Source organism: Zonotrichia albicollis, chromosome 14 (assembly GCF_047830755.1).
Source record: "Zonotrichia albicollis isolate bZonAlb1 chromosome 14, bZonAlb1.hap1, whole genome shotgun sequence".
NCBI lineage: Eukaryota > Metazoa > Chordata > Aves > Passeriformes > Passerellidae > Zonotrichia > Zonotrichia albicollis.
The window spans coordinates 3175593-3195097 of record NC_133832.1 but is presented as its reverse complement, the minus strand read 5'-3'; the positions used below and the strand labels follow the sequence as shown (position 1 = coordinate 3195097).

General features: G+C 46.7%; 1 protein-coding gene across 1 annotated transcript in view; it reads right to left on the bottom strand.

Annotated features, from left to right (window-relative positions):
• LOC102065606 (ubiquitin carboxyl-terminal hydrolase 12) overlaps positions 1–17612 on the bottom strand; it is a 31086-nt gene extending 13474 nt beyond the window's left edge. Inside the window, exons 1-2 of the mRNA XM_074551261.1 lie at positions 17485–17612; positions 2820–2900 (exon numbers count right to left, since the gene is read on the bottom strand). Of these exons, the coding sequence (XP_074407362.1) occupies positions 2820–2900; positions 17485–17532 (129 nt within the window). The 5' untranslated portion in view covers positions 17533–17612. The remainder of the gene's footprint in view (positions 1–2819; positions 2901–17484) is intronic.
• Positions 17613–19505: the final 1893 nt, after the last annotated feature.

Below are 19505 nucleotides of genomic sequence, written 5' to 3'. Positions count from 1 at the left end.
TTGGAATGGGGAAAACACTGGCTGGAATGGGAAAACACTGGCTGGAATGGGAAAACACTGGTTGGAATGGGGGAAGAAACACTGGCTGGAATGAGGGAAACACTGGTTGGGATGGGGGAAACACTGGCTGGGATGAGGGAAACACTGGCTGGGATGGGGGGGAAAGGTTGAGCCTTTGTGACAGCAAGGGAAGGAAGAGGAGACATCACTCACAGGATACTGGGAATAAGTAATAAATAAGGGTTATTTTTTAATTTATTTTTATTTTAAGGGTTATAATTAAGGGTTCAGCAAAGAATCAAAATTTGTGGAGACACAGCACAACTCATCATCCTGAGAGGGGAGAGATGGCAAGGACACTAAATAAATAAATCAATAATGAATTCCACAGAGTATTTTAAGTTGGGAGGGACCTCTGAGGATCACTGAGCCCAACTTTAAAGTGAACAACCCCTAGAGGGATCAAACCCACAGCCTTGGCATTACCAGCACCCTGAGCCAATCCCAGGGGCAAACCCTATTATAAATGAATAATAAAACCAATATTTCCTGCTCATAACAGAATGTTTTGAGCAGCAGATGATGCAGGGCCAGGCACAGAGCAGCTGGGTTGCATCTGGCCTGTGTGCAGGCAGTGTCAGGCACAGATAAGGCCCTGCAGGGGCTGCTCCCCCTGGCTGAGCAAGGAGGACACCAGGATAGCAGCTTATCACCCACAACCACAAACCATGGCTTCACAGCTGCTGCTCTGCAATCTACTGTGCTGCTGCTTCAAAAAAAGGGACACAAATTCTGGGTTTGCAGTCCCCAGATGTTCTGGTAACAAGGTTCTGCACCCCAAGAACAACATATTTTAAATAAACCAAAAAAGCATAAAAATCTGTCTGCAGAGCAGACTGGTTTTAGGTGATACACTGAGACATGGTCACTGTTCACCCAAATTTGGTGTGATTACTGCAGCAGAATGGTTTTAAGGTAATAATCACTTGGACTGAAACAAAAAATGAACAGCTTCATTTATACAGCTTAAAAGTCACAGGTTATAGTTCCAGTAACATTGATTTACACCATATGCAAACAACAGAGAACAACAGTTAAAACTTATTAACATGAGGAAAATATATCTGGAAACCAAACAAACACATGAATTAGGAGAGAGAATCACTCCCATGCTTGTTAGTGACCTAGAAAAACAAAGAATCATCATGCTAAATAAATCTGCACACAACACAAAACAGGCATCCTAAGTCTGAAAGCTTATTTGAACATAGGAGCACCTTAAAATGAAAATTGAGATGAAATTCTGGAATGACACCATTGTTCCATCCCTCCTGGGTTTTAGTAAATATGAACTATTTTAACAGTTTCCCACATATTCTGCAGTGGCTGTAGACACAATTTAACAGAGTCAGGCTGCTTCAGCTCACTGATCCAAAAATTAAATAACTATTTATAAAATATACTATATTATATGCATAGAATATACTATATTATAGAAAATATACTATATTATAGAAAATATACTATATTATATAGAATATACTAATATACTATACTATAAATAATTAAATAACTATTCAATCCAAAGTTTTGGCCTCCACTGCCCACGAGTTCAACACCTGATTGTATTTGCAGTGCAATGACACATTTAACAGCACTGATGCTGAAGCCATGGAACTGCCCTCCTTAAAATGCTCCCATTAATTCCAAATCATGAAAGAACCAGAAATAACTTCAGAAAAAGCTCAGCAGAACAACAGTGTGAAAACAACACCCTCAAGAAACCAGTTGCATGAAATGAAGCACAACAGTGTTAGTCATGTTTTGTCCTTCAAAACAGAGAATGGATGGGTTCTAATAATTCTGGTTATTTTTAGGATGCTGTTTTTCCTCCTCACTCCATTCAGTGCTCTGCTATTTCTGTCACAATTCCATTTTTGCCATTATGGTGCAAACCTCAGCAGCTCTGGAATGGCCACCAACACCCCATGAAGGGAACAGAATTCTGGCTGTTTGGATAGCTGAGTGTCTGAAATAGAAACTGCTAGAAACCCACACAAAGTCAATTAACTGGGTCTCTAATGAGCTCAATAAATACTCTTTAGTTGGCCTTACTTGGTGGGTGAAGACATGGAGCATCTCCCAGCTCTCAACACAACAGGAATGATTGTTTCTAGTGAGTTCTGCCCAAATTGCATTTTCCCATCATGAACAGGATGCCACAGAACCACAGCTGCTCTGAACTCCCCAGGACCAACATCCTCTGCACAGCTCTGCTGCCCCACAGCCACACAAACTGCAGAAATTCAGCTTTTTGGAGGGTTCATGGCTACACCAAAAATCCAGAAGGAGTATTACAACACGAAGGAAATATCCACCCAGCCCATGTCATTCATCTCCTGCACGAAACTTCCACTCCTCCCACGACAGGGATGTTTTTAGAACTAAAAAGTAACACATTTTAATTTTAAAGCCTCCCCTGCACTGCAGCATCAGTGGAAAATCTGCTCTGGAACAGAATATGAACAATGGACACACTTTATTATTTTCAATTTTCCAGCTAAATATTAAAATCTTAGAAGTATAAATGTACTGGAGGAAGAAGAGTTCTCACAGACCTTACAAGAAATACATTTATTTTTCTGTGTTTCAGATGAAATGCTATTTTGGTTAATAAGCACACTGCAGGATGTGGTGTCTGTGCTCAGTCCCACTCCAAGGGAGAAGTTTCATCAATCAGGTTCTCAGAGAATCCTGCTCAGCTCCAAATTAGGATGTGAATTAAACCCCAGCATTTTAAGCATAGAAAATTCACTTACATTGACCAAGCCAAAATAATGCTCATTCACAGGGAACTGCTCAGGACCAATCTCTTTCTCCAAAGCAGAGGCATTGGCGCCCTACAAAAAACAAAATTCATGTTAGAGAAAATAGAAATTTCCTTAAAAAACCCCAAAGCTTAGGAAATAATTTACTTCCATTGAAAATCAGTATTTTGTCAGAATTCAATGAATGTGATGCTTTATTATCATAAATGTACCAAGGTGTCATTTAAAATCTCAACTCCCTCAGCCAAAATGAGTGATCTGATCTAACAGAAGGGTTTGCTACATTTGAGTTTATTTGGAAATTACCACAATTAACTGTTCTCACTTAAAATACCAGGTTGGCAACAGTGGTCTAGAAACAGCAACTTAATTTAGTCAAGAATGCACTGTAAAAAGAAAGAAACTTATCCTTTTTCTAGCCTTATTTTGCAAAATACTATGGACAAATGAAGTTTTTATTACAAATCCCCAGAATAATGGAAGGAAGAATTTTATCACAGATCACCTGAAAGTGCTTTGCCTTGGTTACCTTTAATTTCAAGGTGATGTATGAAGCTCACAGTGCATTTTGACACATCCTTGAGTTTCCAGCAGTGCAGTGAGGATGGAATTTGCTGTTTTAGATACAACTGAAAACCACCACTGCTCTTATCTGGCACATAAAGCAACAACTAAAGCATTCCAATGTTTTACTTTGAATTTTAACTTGGTCCATTTCATATTCAAAGTGGTTTCTTCATCTCTTTCCATTTTTAATCCACCAGCCCTTTATGGATGGGAATATCTGGGGTTGGATCTTTCCCTCATTCCTCTCCACCTTGTTCTTTAATGCCTCTTGCTGATGCTCCAACATTCCTGAGCTCCTTTATGCAGAATCCAAACATTTTGGATTCCTAATTCTGTTTTAAATGCCCAAGTGACTCCAAGTCTAACCTTGTCCACAGGTGAGCCACCTTCAGACACCTCAGAAAAACCTTCAACCAAACATTACAGCCCAGCAAAACTTAATTTATTTATTCCCCTGAAGCTACCAATGCTTTTCAATTGCTCAGCAAACATTTCCATCATCTCCCTATTAATATAAACCACAAGCAGAGACTGGAAGGACAGCTCCATCCAGATTGTTTTTAATGGAGAAATAACCAAAAATTTCCTAAAAACCAGGAGGGAAAGCAAGAAACAATCAGGTTTAACAGCTGTAGTTGGATGTCCCCCATCAGATTTAGAGCGAGTTACATTTCTCAGAGCAGATAAAATGAATCAGGCTCAGAACTGGGAACTCCAAACCCCAGCAAAGTGCTGACAGATTGACAAGCAGAGCTCTGCTCCAGCAGCAATTCCACACAACATTTCTGAGGCAGCACTGCCACTCCAGGCAGCTCCTTTCATTTGTTTCCTTGCAGTCATTCCCTGCTTCTCTTTTTCCTTCAGTGTTTCCCCTCAATAAAACCCAAATCCAACCTAAAATAAAAGAGGAACCATCAGCAAGGAGGATTTTCTGGCATGGGTCTGTCCTGGGCTACCTCAGCTCTTCACTGCTCTGATCCACACTGCCTTTGAGACATGCTGTAAAATTCAAAATTCAACATTTCCAAAATTCATGGAAATGCACAGGAGGGGAAAATTCTGGAATTTTCAGCCTGGAAATCACAACTGGCTCCTGCTGAGGGTGTTTTGCTCTTCCATGCTGCATGTATGGAGATTAGGAAAGGAGGATTTCTAAATCCTGAGAGCTTGTGAAGTTCAGTTTCAATTTCTCAGGAGGTTCCTCACCCTCTCCATGATCTCCAGAATTTTATTAGGGAAACACTGGAGAAAAGCCCATTAAAGGAGGTACCAAACCTCCAAAACCAGTGAAACCTGACAGCCCAAATGATCCAGCTGGAAAGCAACACATGGAATAAATATCTGAACAAATAAATAAAAACATAAGAATGGTTTTATTCAAAATGTAATTTTGAATAAAGCTATGATATAAAGAATTGAATAACCTATCATAAATCATGCCACCAACTTGTGTCCATTTAACCTGACAGGTCACAGGTGAGTTTTTTTCTAAGTGTTTCCTTGTATTTATTGTCCAAACTTTATAAATTTGGGTAAATTAACTGCAAAGGCAGATTAAAAAAATTAAGGTTTCCTTAATATTTAATTCCATTTAATGTATTATTTACAATTGAAGTGGTAGATGCCTCCTCCCTGGGAGTGTTCAAGGCCAGGCTGGAGCACCATGGGACAGTGGGAGGTGTCCCTGCCATGGAATGGGATGAGCTTTGAGGTCCCTTCCAACCCAAATCATTCTGAGATTTTGTGATGATTCTGAAGTTTCTTGCTAGAGAATATTTTAAATTTTTAAAATCATAAAAAAACCAAAACAGGACTCAAAGCACTTGTGGGAGGAATAAAAAAAAAAAAAATCAGAGATGAATCATAAATAGCTCTGAAGATGCAAACTTGCAAATTAAGCAGTGAAAAAGTTCCAGGAAATGCAATGCCCAGTGTTCCATGGAAAAAGAACTCCCCTGCAGAATCACAGATGATTCACCACAGAGTCAATGGCCAGGAGAACTGAACATGGGGAAAATTCACTTTATGTGAGGGCACCACTTGGCCCCAGTCACGTTTTGGGGTAAGGTCCAGAAGTGCAGGCAAAGTCCAGCTCCTCCCAGTGATCTCTGCAACTCAATTAACAATTACCAATTAACCCAGTGCAGTGAAACCTGCTCCAGCCTGAGCCATGTCCTGCAATGAGGATTTGCTGTCACCCTCACAGGTGGCACATCCCTCTGCCCACCCAGCTAAAAGATTTTTCCATCTTTTAGCTGTCAAACAATCCACACTTCATCGTTTTGGAAATATAAAAGTCACACCTTGTCCAGAATTAAAAATCTAACCAAAGTGGTAAGTGTACATAATAAGAAAATTTATTTTGTTATTTGGGGAATTAATTAAATTCTCCTCTCTGGGGTGCCACAGTCAAAGTGTTCTGCATCTTGTGGTACTTTGCACACCCAAAACCATCAGAAAATCAATAGAGTGACATGTTGTGGGAGCAACAAGAAATGCAGGAAAAAATCCCTCATCCATAGCAATTGAGTCTGTTTGCCATAAAACAGTTAAGCAAAACCACTAAAAACTAAAATACAGCTGAATATAAAGATTTATGACTTCTCACTGCTCGTGCAAGGCAAATAAATGAATGCTTTAACAACCCCAGAGCACATCCCTGACTTGTGGGAGGTGCAAGGAAATGCTCTCAAGTTGCTGCTCTGCTTCAGGACCATCCAACTCAGCTCTGTGAGCAGGAATAAACCCAAATTTCTGCAACACACAATTACCCCAGGAGGAAAACTTCTCATTTAACCACGTGGTAATAGTGACTGACTTACATAATGAGATGTGGATTTAGTGTTCCACAGTGCTGGGGGAGGTGACAAAGGAAGTTTCAGCACTTGTAAGAAGAATTTTCCATTTTCTGGAAATTCCTGGATTTCAAGTGTTGTCTCAGAGCTCCCCTTTTCTGCTCACAGCCCACTCACAGAACTGGCTGTGCTTCCACAGCTCTGCAATTATCAGTCAAACAGGAAAATGAAAATCTGCCTGGCCCATCACCACCTCAGCAGGAATACACACAGCTACAAATGGCCAAGAAAACCCCCACAGAACACCAATAAAATATTTCCTGTCACAGCTGAAGTCATTTCACTTTATGCATATCAGCTAATTAGAAGAAGGTGATGAACATTTCCATGAATATTCCATGGCTGAAGAGGCAAAGAACACCCTTAAAAAATCCAATATACCAAATATTGAAGTACCAAACAACAGCACAGGGAATTGTTAATATTTAAGTTTTCCTCACTTTTTCATACCAACACAGTGAGGGACATCACACCAATATCCTGATTTAAAAGTGCAAGAAAAGGCTGGATGTGGCACTCAGTGCTCTGGGGATTGTCATTTAGGGCTTGATGATCCTGGAGGTATTTTCCAACCTCAAGGATTTTGGGATTCTATTCCATGCTCAGAGCTGGATGAGACACAGAGAAAACAGCATTAAGGCAAACTAATACCTACCCAGAGAACACCCAAGGCAAGTTTTGTTGAATTTTTTAAGAAAAGGGATGTGAAAGGAGCAGTTTCAAACCCCCTTACCTGAGGGAGCTGTCTAACCAAGCCATACTGAGGCAGTGATCCCACAGTATTCCTGAAATTTTAACTGGAAAACCCATCAAATCCAGAAGAGAGATCTATCAACTCTTCCAGTTTGTAAGCTCTGAGTGATTTTTGCTCACTAGAGAAGTCTTGAAGATTTATTTCCAGTTCAATGCACCGTGCAAGTGGAATAAACAGTAGTAGACTTTTGTATCTTAGCCACTGCAGCACCAAAAGGAGATCACAGAGAAGAATAATGAGGCATTAGCAAAAAAAAAAAATCCTATTCCTGCAAAGAAAATGAGCATTTTGCATAGCCTAGATTTAATTGATTTCAGAAACTGGAAATGTATCAAACAACAGGAGTTTCACTACTTGGTGACCTTAAACTTATTGGATTTGTAATTATTCTTACAGACAAAAGCTCACAGATTGCATTCACTTATCTGACAGGAATCAGAGGAGTGCTCACTTTTGTCTGTATTATATTTAATTATCTTTATGGCAGAAATTGCAATCAGGCTCTGAGTTGAGGAGTTTTGGTGGAGCTGTGGATGAATAAAAGCTGGGAGTGATTAAGGACAACCCCAGAGCTCAGGACAGGAGCTGCTGTCAGCTGAGAATTCCACATTTCCAGCATCCTCACTGCTCCTGCTTCAAATTACAACCTCTCTCCTTCTCAGCAATGTGAGTTTTACTGAGTTTCACTGAAATCCTGACCCACCACAAACCCTGGCTGACAATCAGTGCACTGTTATTACAAACTACACATTTTTCACCCTGAATTCACACTTTCCCACGTGGCTGGAATCCCCATTTCCATTCCCAAAAATCTGCTTTCTGTGCTCAGAGGTCACTCTGCCCATGTGGGGATGGTCAGAAAAGCAGAGAGAAGGGTGTGAGGGGACCAGGGCATGGAGCAGCTGCTGCTGCAGCTCCAGGGAGAAAAAAGGACCAAAATTAGCACAACTCTGGGGCAGGACCCTCAGAGCTATTCTGAGCTCTTGTCAGAATAATCAGGTCAGTGCTGTGCTGCTGCTCAGCAGTGAGCTGGAAAATGAGGGGAAAACCCACAAAACAGTGAAGGAGTCAGGAGAGGGGAGATCCCACCGCCCTCAGAGCTCATGGCATTCACCCCTGACAAGCTCTGAGGGGCTTTAATTACACAGGGCTTGAATTGTGGGTTTAGAGCCATCCCATAACCATCACTGGCTCAATGGAATGACAAAAAATACTCAAGATTTCTCTGGTGTCGTTTACAGACACAGAAGTTCAGAAAGACTTGTCAAACAAATGCCCCATGAGGTTTTAATTGATGGTTTTTATCAGGGATGCAGCAGCTGCTTCAAGTACAAGGGAATTCACTGAAATGGTGAAATCCTTCCAATCTTTACATAAATACAACTGCAAAGTTACAGTCTGATCTTTTTTCAAAATTAATCCTGTCAAAATCTACAAGAAGTCAATATTAATTTTATTTTTTTGTTAAAGTCTGCTGTGTTTATTTTGGGCACTCCACTACTTTAGATGGACACACACAAATATACACACTCCAACAGATGCTCCATTTACACCTCATTTGTGGACAGTTGCAGATTGTCAGAAGAGAACTTTTAAAATCTGGATTTGTGTCCCAAAATTTCAGAAAATTTCTATCTGTTCACTGTATCCTGTTGAAACTGTAGTTCTTTATGTTGGTCTCCACCCTTCAGCTGCTTCTGGCCTGTCTAAAATACACCCAAGACTAATTAATTCCATTAGTTCACTTTTAACAATCAATTTAAAGCCCTCTCCATAAATGCAAATTGGAAGATTCAGCCTTTCTTTAAGGATAATTACTATTATTTTAGCTCAGTACTAAATATTAATGTCAAATTACCTGATTTTTATGCATTTCTCTCTTTGCAATGAATCTAATTCAGTTCAAGTGAAGGAATTAAAGGCTCATAACTCAGGGGATCTCTAACCTCTCCCTGCAGGAGATGTGGAGCATCACTGGAGTAAAAACGTGATGAAATAAAATCCCTGAGGATATTTGGCTTGGACTCCACACTATTCTAACTCCTGGACTGCAACCAGCCTGCAAAAGACATTTCCCTTTAAAAAAGAGCAAAAAAGGGGAAAAAAGCCTGCAGGATTTCAGTGTCCAGAACGTGCCTGGTGCACAACTTGCTCTCTAATTCCTCATTTGGCTTTGAACAAATGAGAGTAGCAGAAGATTGAGGGTTTGAAGCAAGGTGGAAGCAGCTTTCAGGTTGTGCAGAAAGGCTCCCAGGGACACCATCGTGCAGCACTCCAGATTAGAGGAGCTGCTTAAACCAACTGCTGAGGAGTTGTTTAAGAGTGAATAAACAAATCAAAACAAAAAGGGGCGAATAAGAACAAGTAGGCAAAAAAAAAATGAAAAAAAAACCAAAAAAAGCCACTTTTGCAGGAAAGAAATCTGCATGAGCTGATGCAGAATCTGCCTGCACTTGCTGTATTTGCTGAGGTAACAGTTCCAGCTTCAGGACTATTAAAATTACCCTGGGGGGAAGTGGAAATGGAGCAGATTGGGGTTGTATTGCTGCAGGTTTATAGAACACACTGGCATGGTTTTGTAAACACAGATTAGGTGCTGCTTTCCCCATCCTTTAAAACTGGGGGCTGTGGAGCACTGAAGTCAGATAAAAGAGTTGTCAGCTCTGGTTTGAAAGGATCCCTTTTCACGGATCTGGGAAGGCTGTCTGTGTTCCAGGCATAACAAATTACTGTAAACTGAGCCCTGGATTGCAGCACTTTGCCTGCACAAGCACTCCAAACAAACTGATAATCCTGGAAGGAGCAGTGTCACAGACCATCCAAGGCTCCACCTTCCAAATGCCACGGAATCTTCATCCTGGAAAGGCTGTGCCCATTTCCAGCAGAGAGGAGAGCCCACAGAGCACCCTGACTGCTGCCATGGCATCCAGGGAAACTCCAAGTGCTGCATTTCCAAAGGGATTTCCTTCTAGGAAGCCTTAATTGGAGTGGTTTGAATCAATGAGAGCTGGGTGCTCTGTAAACCCCTCCAAGCACGTTTATTCTGTGAGGAGCCGCTCCTGCCAGCTCCTCAGGATCCACATTCCCAAATGACAGCAGGGCCCAGCTCCTGGGAAACCCTCTCAGTTTATGCTCTGTGAGGGACACGGCAGAGCTGGCTCCAGGGAGGAAACACCGGGAAAGGACTGGGGAGAAAGGGCGGGAAAAGCAGAACCACAGCTGAGGGCTGAGCTTTGGCAGCAGCTGCTTCCCCTCCTCAGCCACTGCCTCCCAGTTCATCCCAGGCTCCCACATCACACTGCTCCCAATCCATCCCAGTTCATTCCAGTCCATCCCAGTCCCCTCAGCCACTGCCTCCCACATCACCACTGCTCCCAGTCCATCCCAGTTCATCCAATCTTCAGCCACTGCCTCCCACACCACCACTGCTCCCAGTCCATCCCAGTTTCCTCAGCTACTGCCTCCCAGTCCATCCCAGTCCCCTCAGCTACAGCCTCCCACATCACACTGCTCCCAGTCCATCCCAGTTTCCTCAGCCACTGCCTCCCACATCACACTGCTCCCAGTCCATCCCAGTTCATCACAGTCCCCTCAGCCACTGCCTCCCACATCACCACTGCTCCCAGTCCATCCCAGTCCCCTCAGCCACTGCCTCCCATATCAGCACTGCTCCCAGTCCATCCCAGTCCCCTCAGCTACTGCCTCCCACATAACCACTGCTCCCAGTCCATCCCAGGTCATTCCAGTCCATCCCAGTCCCCTCAGCCACTGCCTCCCACATCACCACTGCTCCCAGTCCATCCCAGTACATTCCAGTTCATCCAATCTTCAGCCACTGCCTCCCACACCACCACTGCTCCCAGTCCATCCCAGTTTCCTCAGCTACTGCCTCCCAGTCCATCCCAGTTTCCTCAGCCACTGCCGCCCACATCAGCACTGCTCCCAGTCCATCCCAGTTCATCCCAGTTTCCTCAGCTACTGCCTCCCACATCACCGCTGCTCCCAGTCCATCCCAGTTTCCTCAGCCACTGCCTCCCACTGTCCTCAGCACACCTTGAACAAGCTACACTGTTATTTTAGCATTCTTCCCCAGGTATTCACACTTCATTTTTACATGAACTGAAGCAGAAGTTCTCTAATATAATCAGTGTCTACTTTGAACAAATGAACCATGGAGTGCCCACTTTCCCCAGCTCCATGGCACAACACAGCTGGGATCTCTCATTTTCCTGAGGACAATTAAAGAATGACATTTTAGAAGTTTATAGACGATCAAAGCAGGCACCAGAACAGCACAAAAGCTCCTTCAGGCTTTCAGGACTCCTGTAAAATCCCAAAGCTCATTCCAAGGGAACTTGGGTGGTGCTCCCAGTCCATCCAACCCTCAGCCACTGCCTCCCACATCAGCACTGCTCCCAGTCCATCCCAGTCCATCCCAGTTTCCTCAGCCGCTGCCTCCCACATCAACACTACTCCCAGTCCATCCCAGTCCCCTCAGCCTCCCACAGCTCTCAGTCCATCCCAGTTCATCCCAGTTTCCTCAGCCACTGCCTCCCACACCACCACTGCTCCCAAGTCCATCCCAGGCTCCCACACCAGCACTGCTCCCAGTCCATCCCAGTTCATCCCAGTTTCCTCAGCTACTGCCTCCCACATCACTACTGCTCCCAGTTCATCCCAGTTTTCTCTGCTACTGCCTCCCACATCACCACTACTCCCAGTCCATCCCAGTTTTCTCCGCTACTGCCTCCCACATCACCACTACTCCCAGTCCATCCCAGTTCCCTCAGCCTCCCACAGCTCCCAGTCCATCCCAGTTTCCTCAGCCACTGCCTCCCACATCAGCACTACTCCCAGTCTATCCCAGTCCATCCCAGTTCCCTCAGCCTCCCACATCCCACAGCTCCCATCCATCCCCCTGATTTCCCCCCAAGACTCGTGGTGCCCCTGTGTTTCTGCAGTGACCCAGTAACACACAGAGCAGGGGAGGCTTGGCCAGCTCAGCTCTCAGGGACTCTGCAGCTCCCCGAGAGAGCAAACACAAACAGCTCCCAGCTGTGCAGGGCCCAGTGTTTACCAGCATTGTTCTTTTGTGAGCTGGCAGGGAGATTTTATCAGGAGCCTCACACATCAAACAGGGCAGGGACAATGCTGTGAAGGGTGAGGAAGTGGATGCTGAGGGAGAGCAAAGATTTATAAATAGGTTAATATTTCATTTATAACTTCAGCTATTACACAGGCACAGAGCAGTAAAATTCAGCTGTGAGCCCAATCAATGGATCTGAATGGGGAGATATATTCATAACTCAATGTGTGAGGGATTAAGTGGAAAAATCATGGAATAGTTTAAGCTGGAAGGGACCTTAGAGCTCATCCACTGCCACCCCTGCCAGGGCAGGGGGACACCTTCCCCTGTCCCAGGCTGCTCCCAGCCCTGTCCAGCCTGGCCTTGGGCACTGCCAGGGATCCAGGGGCAGCCACAGCTGCTCTGGGCACCCTGTGCCAGGGCCTGCCCACCCTTAATGGAAAAAAAATTCCTTCCTTTCTAGTCTAAATTAACTCACTTTTCATTTAAAACCATTCCCTCTTGTCCTTTCACAACAAAGTTTCTCCCCATCTGTTTTACAAGCCCACTTTAAGTGTTCACTATAAAAGGAGCTGAAAATAGAAAATACAACACACAAACAAAACATAATGATGCACAGTGCTGCCCTTTATTTTGGCAGCAAGTGCAGGAATCCCCAAACTGACATCTGCTGGAGCAAGCACTGAAAGCCATTGCTTTTTTAATGGCAACAAGACAGCAAGTGATGTGCATGTAAACAGATGAATTCCAATAAAAGCATTTGCTCTAAATCCTGATTAAAGAACCAAACAACAGAGATTCAACAACAGAGCACATCTTGAACAAGCTACACTCTGTTATTTTTGCATCTTTCCCCAAGTATTCACACTTCATTTTTACATGAACCGAAGCAGAAGTCCTCTAATAAAATCAGTGTCTACTTTGAACTAATGAACCATGGAGTGCCCATGGCACAACACAGCTGGGAGCTCTCATGATCTCTCATTTTCCTGAGAGAAATGTCATTAAAAAATGACATTTTAAAAGTTTATAGACAATCAAAGCAGGCACCAGAACAGCACAAAATCTCCTTCAGGTGTTCAGGACTCCTGTAAAATCCCAAAGCTCATTCCAAGGGAACCTGGGTGGTCCACCTGAACTGTGGCCCCCTTTGCTTCCAGCCCCAAACTGTCAGAAGCCCCAAATCTGCAGCAATAAACACCCACCACACACAGCATTAAACCAGAACACAAACAGCATGTGGGAAAACCTTGAAGTGACCTCCTCCCTACTTTGTAAAGGGTTATGTATTTTTTTTCCCCAAAAAACAATTATTCTCAGGCTAGGTTCTAAGTGCAAAGATGAATATTTGGTTTCTTTCAGCTTAACAAGTCAGTCAAGAAGCAGAGCACTGCTGGAGACAGAAATCTGCTTAGCCAGCTCCACCCTCCCTTCTTACAGTGATAAAAATAAAAGCTATAAATGTTAATTCTCTGATAGAGCCAAAGCAAAGTCCTACAGCTACAGGTGACAGCAGGGAGGTGACATTCCACACCAGGGACACCACAGCTCTGCTTGAGCTGCCCAGTGTAAATTATTCAGGTGGCAAATGGAAATGTGGCACTCACAAATGCTGCAGGCACCTCCCCTGCACCACTGAAGTCAATAATTATGTCCTGATTCAGAGTGTGTGAGGCTACCCCCAATTTGTAGCCTGGATTGGAGTTCTTCAGGCATGTCCTACTGGTTTGACCAACAATTAGACATGAACCTAGAGGAAGTGGCCCTAATTGCCTACAAGAAACAAAATTCTGCTCACAGCTTACTACAGACTCCTCACAAGCTGCCAGAGAGGAAAATCCCAGCTCTGGCCTTTGCACCTTGCTCCCTTCTCAAGTTCTGGTCTGCTCTTCCAAAAGTTCTGTCAATTCATCAAAATCCTCAAGTTCTGACTGAGAAACTCAGTTCTACAACTGCCTCAGAGCACAGCAAACACATCCTGGGTCAGAGGATGCAGTCAGACGCAGGGAATTCTGCCCTCCTCTCCACCTGTGCACCCCAGATCCCCCTTTAAACACTTCTGAAACTGCAACTGTAGATTTTTTAAGCAAAATGCCTCAGCAGTGCTCTCTGTTTCCACTGCAGCCATTTCCCTCAATCCTGCAGCTCCCTGCAAACAGAAGGAAAACCCCCAAAGCCCAGAGCAGAGGGAAGGGCTGGGACACACAGCTGGTGCCAGGGCAGCAGGGCTGGGGCAGGGGCTCCTGGCCATGGCTGTGCTTCCCCCGTGGTGCCACAGCCTCCCCAAGGCAGGAATCACATCCCAGGGAACAACCCCTGCTCCCTCCCAGCTCCCAGGCCTGCCCAGGGATGTGGTGGAACTGAGGCCTTGGGAGGGCTGAGCTGAGCAGAGGCTGGACAGAGATAAAGAATAAAGTAGAGATTTATTAAAAGGATCTCCTTCAATGGATCCACCTTGGGCAGCACAAGAGCCCAGCCAGGGCTGCACCCAAGATGAACCAAAATGGTCAAAAATCCCCAACTGCTCATGGAGTCTCTCACTTTGATCAGTTCTGCTCCATTTGCATCTTGCAGTTCATTGTCCCATTCCAGCTTTAGCCCAGGTGTCGAAGTGAGGGAGCGACCACCTTTGTTGATTTAGCATCTGACTCCCTTTATTCACTCAATCAATCACTTTTTATAACTGTGTTAATTAAGTTCCTGCATATTGCAAAATCTGAGCTCCTGACAGGCTGTAGAGAAAACTTCAGCTCCTCCTTTTGTTTACAATACCTGAAGTTAGTTTACTGAAACCAAGATCAGCGTTCCCACCATGATATTAAAGGTTCTCAAAACCTTCCTATCTATTCCCAGGCTGGCCGTCTGTTCCCAGTAGCAGCCAAGGACAGAACGGTCTGAGAATCTTGTTGTTTATATAAAAGGTGGCTGAGAACCTTAATTATTTACAGGATCAAGCCTGGGAAAGGCTGCTTTTACAGCAGGCTTCTATATTTCCCTCAGCTGAATACCTTCATGGCCTCTTTCTTTAAGCCATGCTTAAACCAGGCTCTCCACACCCAGGCAGTCCCATCCTTGTTTTTCTCTCTCTGCCCACGTTGTTTGTGCTCCTGGGCTGAGATTTGGATCATTTGTCCTTGGTCCCAGCTGGAGCAGGAATTGTTTTGCCTCCCTAGGCTCACCATCCCATAATATGAACCCAGACCCACACACTAAAGCAGAATGTGAAAAACAGAAAAGCTAAACCTGAGGCACCAAAACCCTGGAAAAGGGACGATGCTCCCACCAAGGAAATGCCACCACCCTGAGGCACAGCAGAGCTGATCCTCCAGAAGTGATTTCAGGGAGGGGAGATGATCCAAGCTCAGCCTCATCACTGGCTGGAAGGAACCCAAGCTTGGGATTTCATTTTTAAAGAGACATTGGAGAGGAATGGAGTGGCTGAGGAGCAGTCAGGAACAGCAGTCCCCGTGATGCTGAAGGGTCTGACAATGTCACAAACCTGGGTTTCACTGCTCCAGCCTGGAGCACAGATGCTGACTGGAAATGCTGGTAAAAACAGCATATTTTACTAAAAAAATATGTAAAGTCCTGTACAATCACTACAGTTTAGCACAATCCTGAAGAAAGCAGCTCCCAAAGGGACTTTGTTCATGTATTTCAATGTTTTTAAAAAGAAAGCTCAGCTTTTTCATTTACCTTTTTTTAAACAGTATTTTTACTTGCTGGGCATGCAAATAAACTGATCCAGTTTTAAAATCCAGCACTCTGATCTTAATGTCCAGGGCTAGATGAGGGAATAAATGTTAATATTGACAATAAGTTTAGCCAAGCTACACATGCACCTAAACACTGATGCTGACAGATCCCACAGCATTTGATTAAATGACTAATTAAGAAATTAGGAAGGCAGTTTCATGCAATTATTTCTGCACAGAACTGAAACAGCAAATTCTCCACTTGAAACACAATGGGGAGAATCTGCTGCAGTTCTTGGAAAAGAACTTCCAGAACCTCAGGAGGGGAATGGGAGGAACCTGACCAGCTTCCATCCATCCTCCCAGCCAAAATCCAGAGCAAAAATGCCAAAAGCCCACAGGGATGTGCTGAAGTGTGGCTGCAGAGTCCCAGGGAAATGCTCTGCCTTCCCTGTCCCAGCTGCTCCCAGGAATGCACCCAAAATATTCCAGGCACTGAGTCAATCTCTGCCCCTGGGTGCAGAACTCCTCAGCAAATTCCTGACTCACCTCTCACGGCCTTCATCTCACCTGGGTCTGTCATGGCAATTAAAAATACAAATTATGTAGGAAAAAAACCCCATTTGGTGAGGTTAGGGAAGGATAAATACTGGGAAGTTTTCCAGGGAGGTCTCCAAGGCCAGGGGTTTAAAAACAAAGATTAATGCCTCCTGTTAGGGGTGTGAGGCTGCAAACGCCCAGTTTGGAGCTGGGCATTTTGGTCAGTTTGTACTGGCTCAACTCAGCTGGGCCTGGACTTACACTGGGAGGCAGCACCTGCATGGAGCAGAAGGAAAATCCTGTTCCTGTCCCACACAGGTAAAACAGAGCCAGTGACCGGTGTGGAGGCTGCACAGTGAAAAGATGGGATTGTGAACACCGAACTGCTCCAGCGGGCACCCCCTGCAGCCGGGGCTCGGAGCACGGAGCTCCTCCCAGAAGGTTCTGTGAGCTCAGCGCTGCTGTTTCACGGCCGAACTCAGATATTTCAGCCGTGCCCAGCGCCAGCCCGGCCACTCCGGGTTCTATTTACACAGCAGCGGAGCTTCATTAAGAATTCTGCATAATCATGCAATTACCAGCCTGCCTCTCTCCCCGGCTGGCGGCAGGGACGGTCCCGGTACACGCATGCACGTGGAGCGACTGCAGAGCTCTGACAAACGAGTAGAACGAGCTTTAAAATGAACTCAGTTATCACAACAACACAACACGACCTGGGCACAAGGCCAATTAATGCTCGATAATTGCTTTTCTCTGCGAAAGGCAGCACCCACCGGCCCGAGAAACATTGCAGGACACGGGCGGCGCAGACACACCCACCGGGAGCGCCGGGCTCGCGTTCCTGCCGAGCCTCCGGCACCTTTCCCACCGGGATTGCACCCCCTTATCCCAAAGCCCTGCGAGCCCCGGCCAGGCCGGCACCCGCGCTCAGCCCGGCCGCGGCTCCCCGCGCTCCGCTCGCCCTGCCCGGGCACAGCCGCTCCGCCCCGGCCCCTCCGAGCCCGGTGCCGGCGGCGGGGCCTCCCGCAGCGCTGGCTCTGAACTGCCCGCACGGCGCCGGGGCGCGCAGCGCGGGCTCTCCCCGCCGCTGAGAGCGGGGCACAAGGCCGGGAGCCCCCGAGGAGCGGCGGCGCGGGCCGGGCGGCCCCAGGGCTCTCACCATGGTACAGACGGCGGCGAGTCTCCGCACCGTCACCAGCGCCTCCATCCGCCCCCGGCCGCCGCCATCTTGGGCCGCGACTGACAGCGCCAGCTGCGCACCCGATAACCGGCCCGGGCCGTGCGCCGCCGAAACAGCGCCGCCTGCGCCGCGAAACTACCGTTCCGAGGCGTGTTCGGTCCGGGGGGACCGGCTGGGGAACGGGGATGGGAATGGGAATGGGAATGGCAATGGGAATGGCAATGGGAATGGGAATGGGAATGGGAATGGGAATGGGAATGGGAATGGGAATGGGAATGGGAATGGGAACAGGAAGGGGATGGGGAATGGGATCAGGAATAGGAACAGGAATGGGGATGAGAATGGCAATGGGAATGGGATCAGGAATGGGAATGGGATCGGGAATGGGATCAGGAATGGGGAATGGGATCGGGAATGGGAATAGGAACAGGAATGGGAATGGAATCGGGAATGGGAACGGGAATGGGAACAGGAATGGGAATGGGATCGGGAATGGGAATGGGAATGAGAATAGGAATGGGAATGGGAACAGGAATGGGAATGGGATCGGGAATGGGAATGGGGAACACGAATGGGATCGGGAATCGGAACAGGAATGGGATGGGGAATGGGAATGGGATCAGGATGGGAACAGGATTGGGAACAGCACAGAGATGGGAAAAGGACCGGGATGGAATTGGGCTCATTATGGGGAACAGTTTTCCCAGAGCAGCTGTGGCTGCCCCTGGATCCCTGGCAGTGCCCAAGGCCAGGCTGGACACTGGGGTTTGGAGCAGCCTGGGACAGTGGGAGGTGTCCCTGCCATGGCAGGGGTGGCACTGGAGGGGCTTTGGGGTCTCTCCCAGCCCATAACATTCTGTGGGTCTGTGATTCCATGGTCCTTGTGGGCCCCCTCCCTCAGGATGTCCCGTGGTTCCCGGGGCTCAGGGAGGCCCCACTGGGCTGGGCACTGCGAGGGCTCTGTGACACTGGAGGAAGGCCCTGTCCCCACAGGGCTGGGGCTGGGGGGTGTCACCAAAACCCCACCAAGGGACACCACGGCCAGCCCAGAGCACCAGAACCCTCAGAGGTGCCCATGGAACTCTGTGATTCCCAAAACTCCTTGCAGAGGTTGTGGACAGCGGGATTTTGGGATGGGGTGGGACAGTGGTGCTGCCCAGGGATCCTCTGCTGTTCCACACCACATGTCCCTGCTCCAGCACGGTGACAAAAGGGCTCTTTGAGAGCTCAGCACTGCAATGACAACAGTGCCCATTGTCAATCCATTGTCAGTCCTGTGGGAGAAGGAGTGGGAAGTGTTCCTGAGACATCACAAAGCTCGTCCTGCAGGGCACGGTGACAACAAACACAGCTCAGCAGGAACAGCAAGGAATTGCCAGAAATTCAGGATGGGGCTGATCCTGACCCAGAGCTGTGCCCAGCAGGAGCAGGGAGGTCCCTGTGCCCCTGTCCCTGGCACTGTGAGGGCACAGCCTGAGTGCTGTGCCCAGCTCTGGCCCCTCAGCTTGGGAAGGACCTTGGGACACTGAGCACATCCAGAGAGAGGGGCTGGGAACACAAACCCTGAGAGGAGCCCCTGAGGGAGCTGGGGGTGCTCAGCCTGCAGAAAAGGAGACTCAGGGGTGCCCCCATCGCTCTGCACAGCTCCTGAAAGGTGCCTGTGCTCAGCTGGGGTTGGGCTCTGTCTGCAGGAACTGACACAGCCTGAGCACACAGCCTCGAGCTGTGCCCAGGGAAATACAGGTTGGATATCAGGAAAAAGTTTTTACAAAAAGGGTGATAAAGTTCTGGACTCATTTGGTCCCATTCCCATCCTGGTCCTGTTCCCATTCCCAATCACATCCACCACTGGAGGTGGTGCGGTCCCCATCCCTGGGTGTGTTTAACAAGGCCTGGATGTGGCACTGGGTGCCAGGGTTTGGGTGAGGTGCTGGGGCTGGGGTGGACTCGATGGTCTCAAAGGTCTCTTCCAACCTGGTGGTTCTGTGATTCTGTGAATT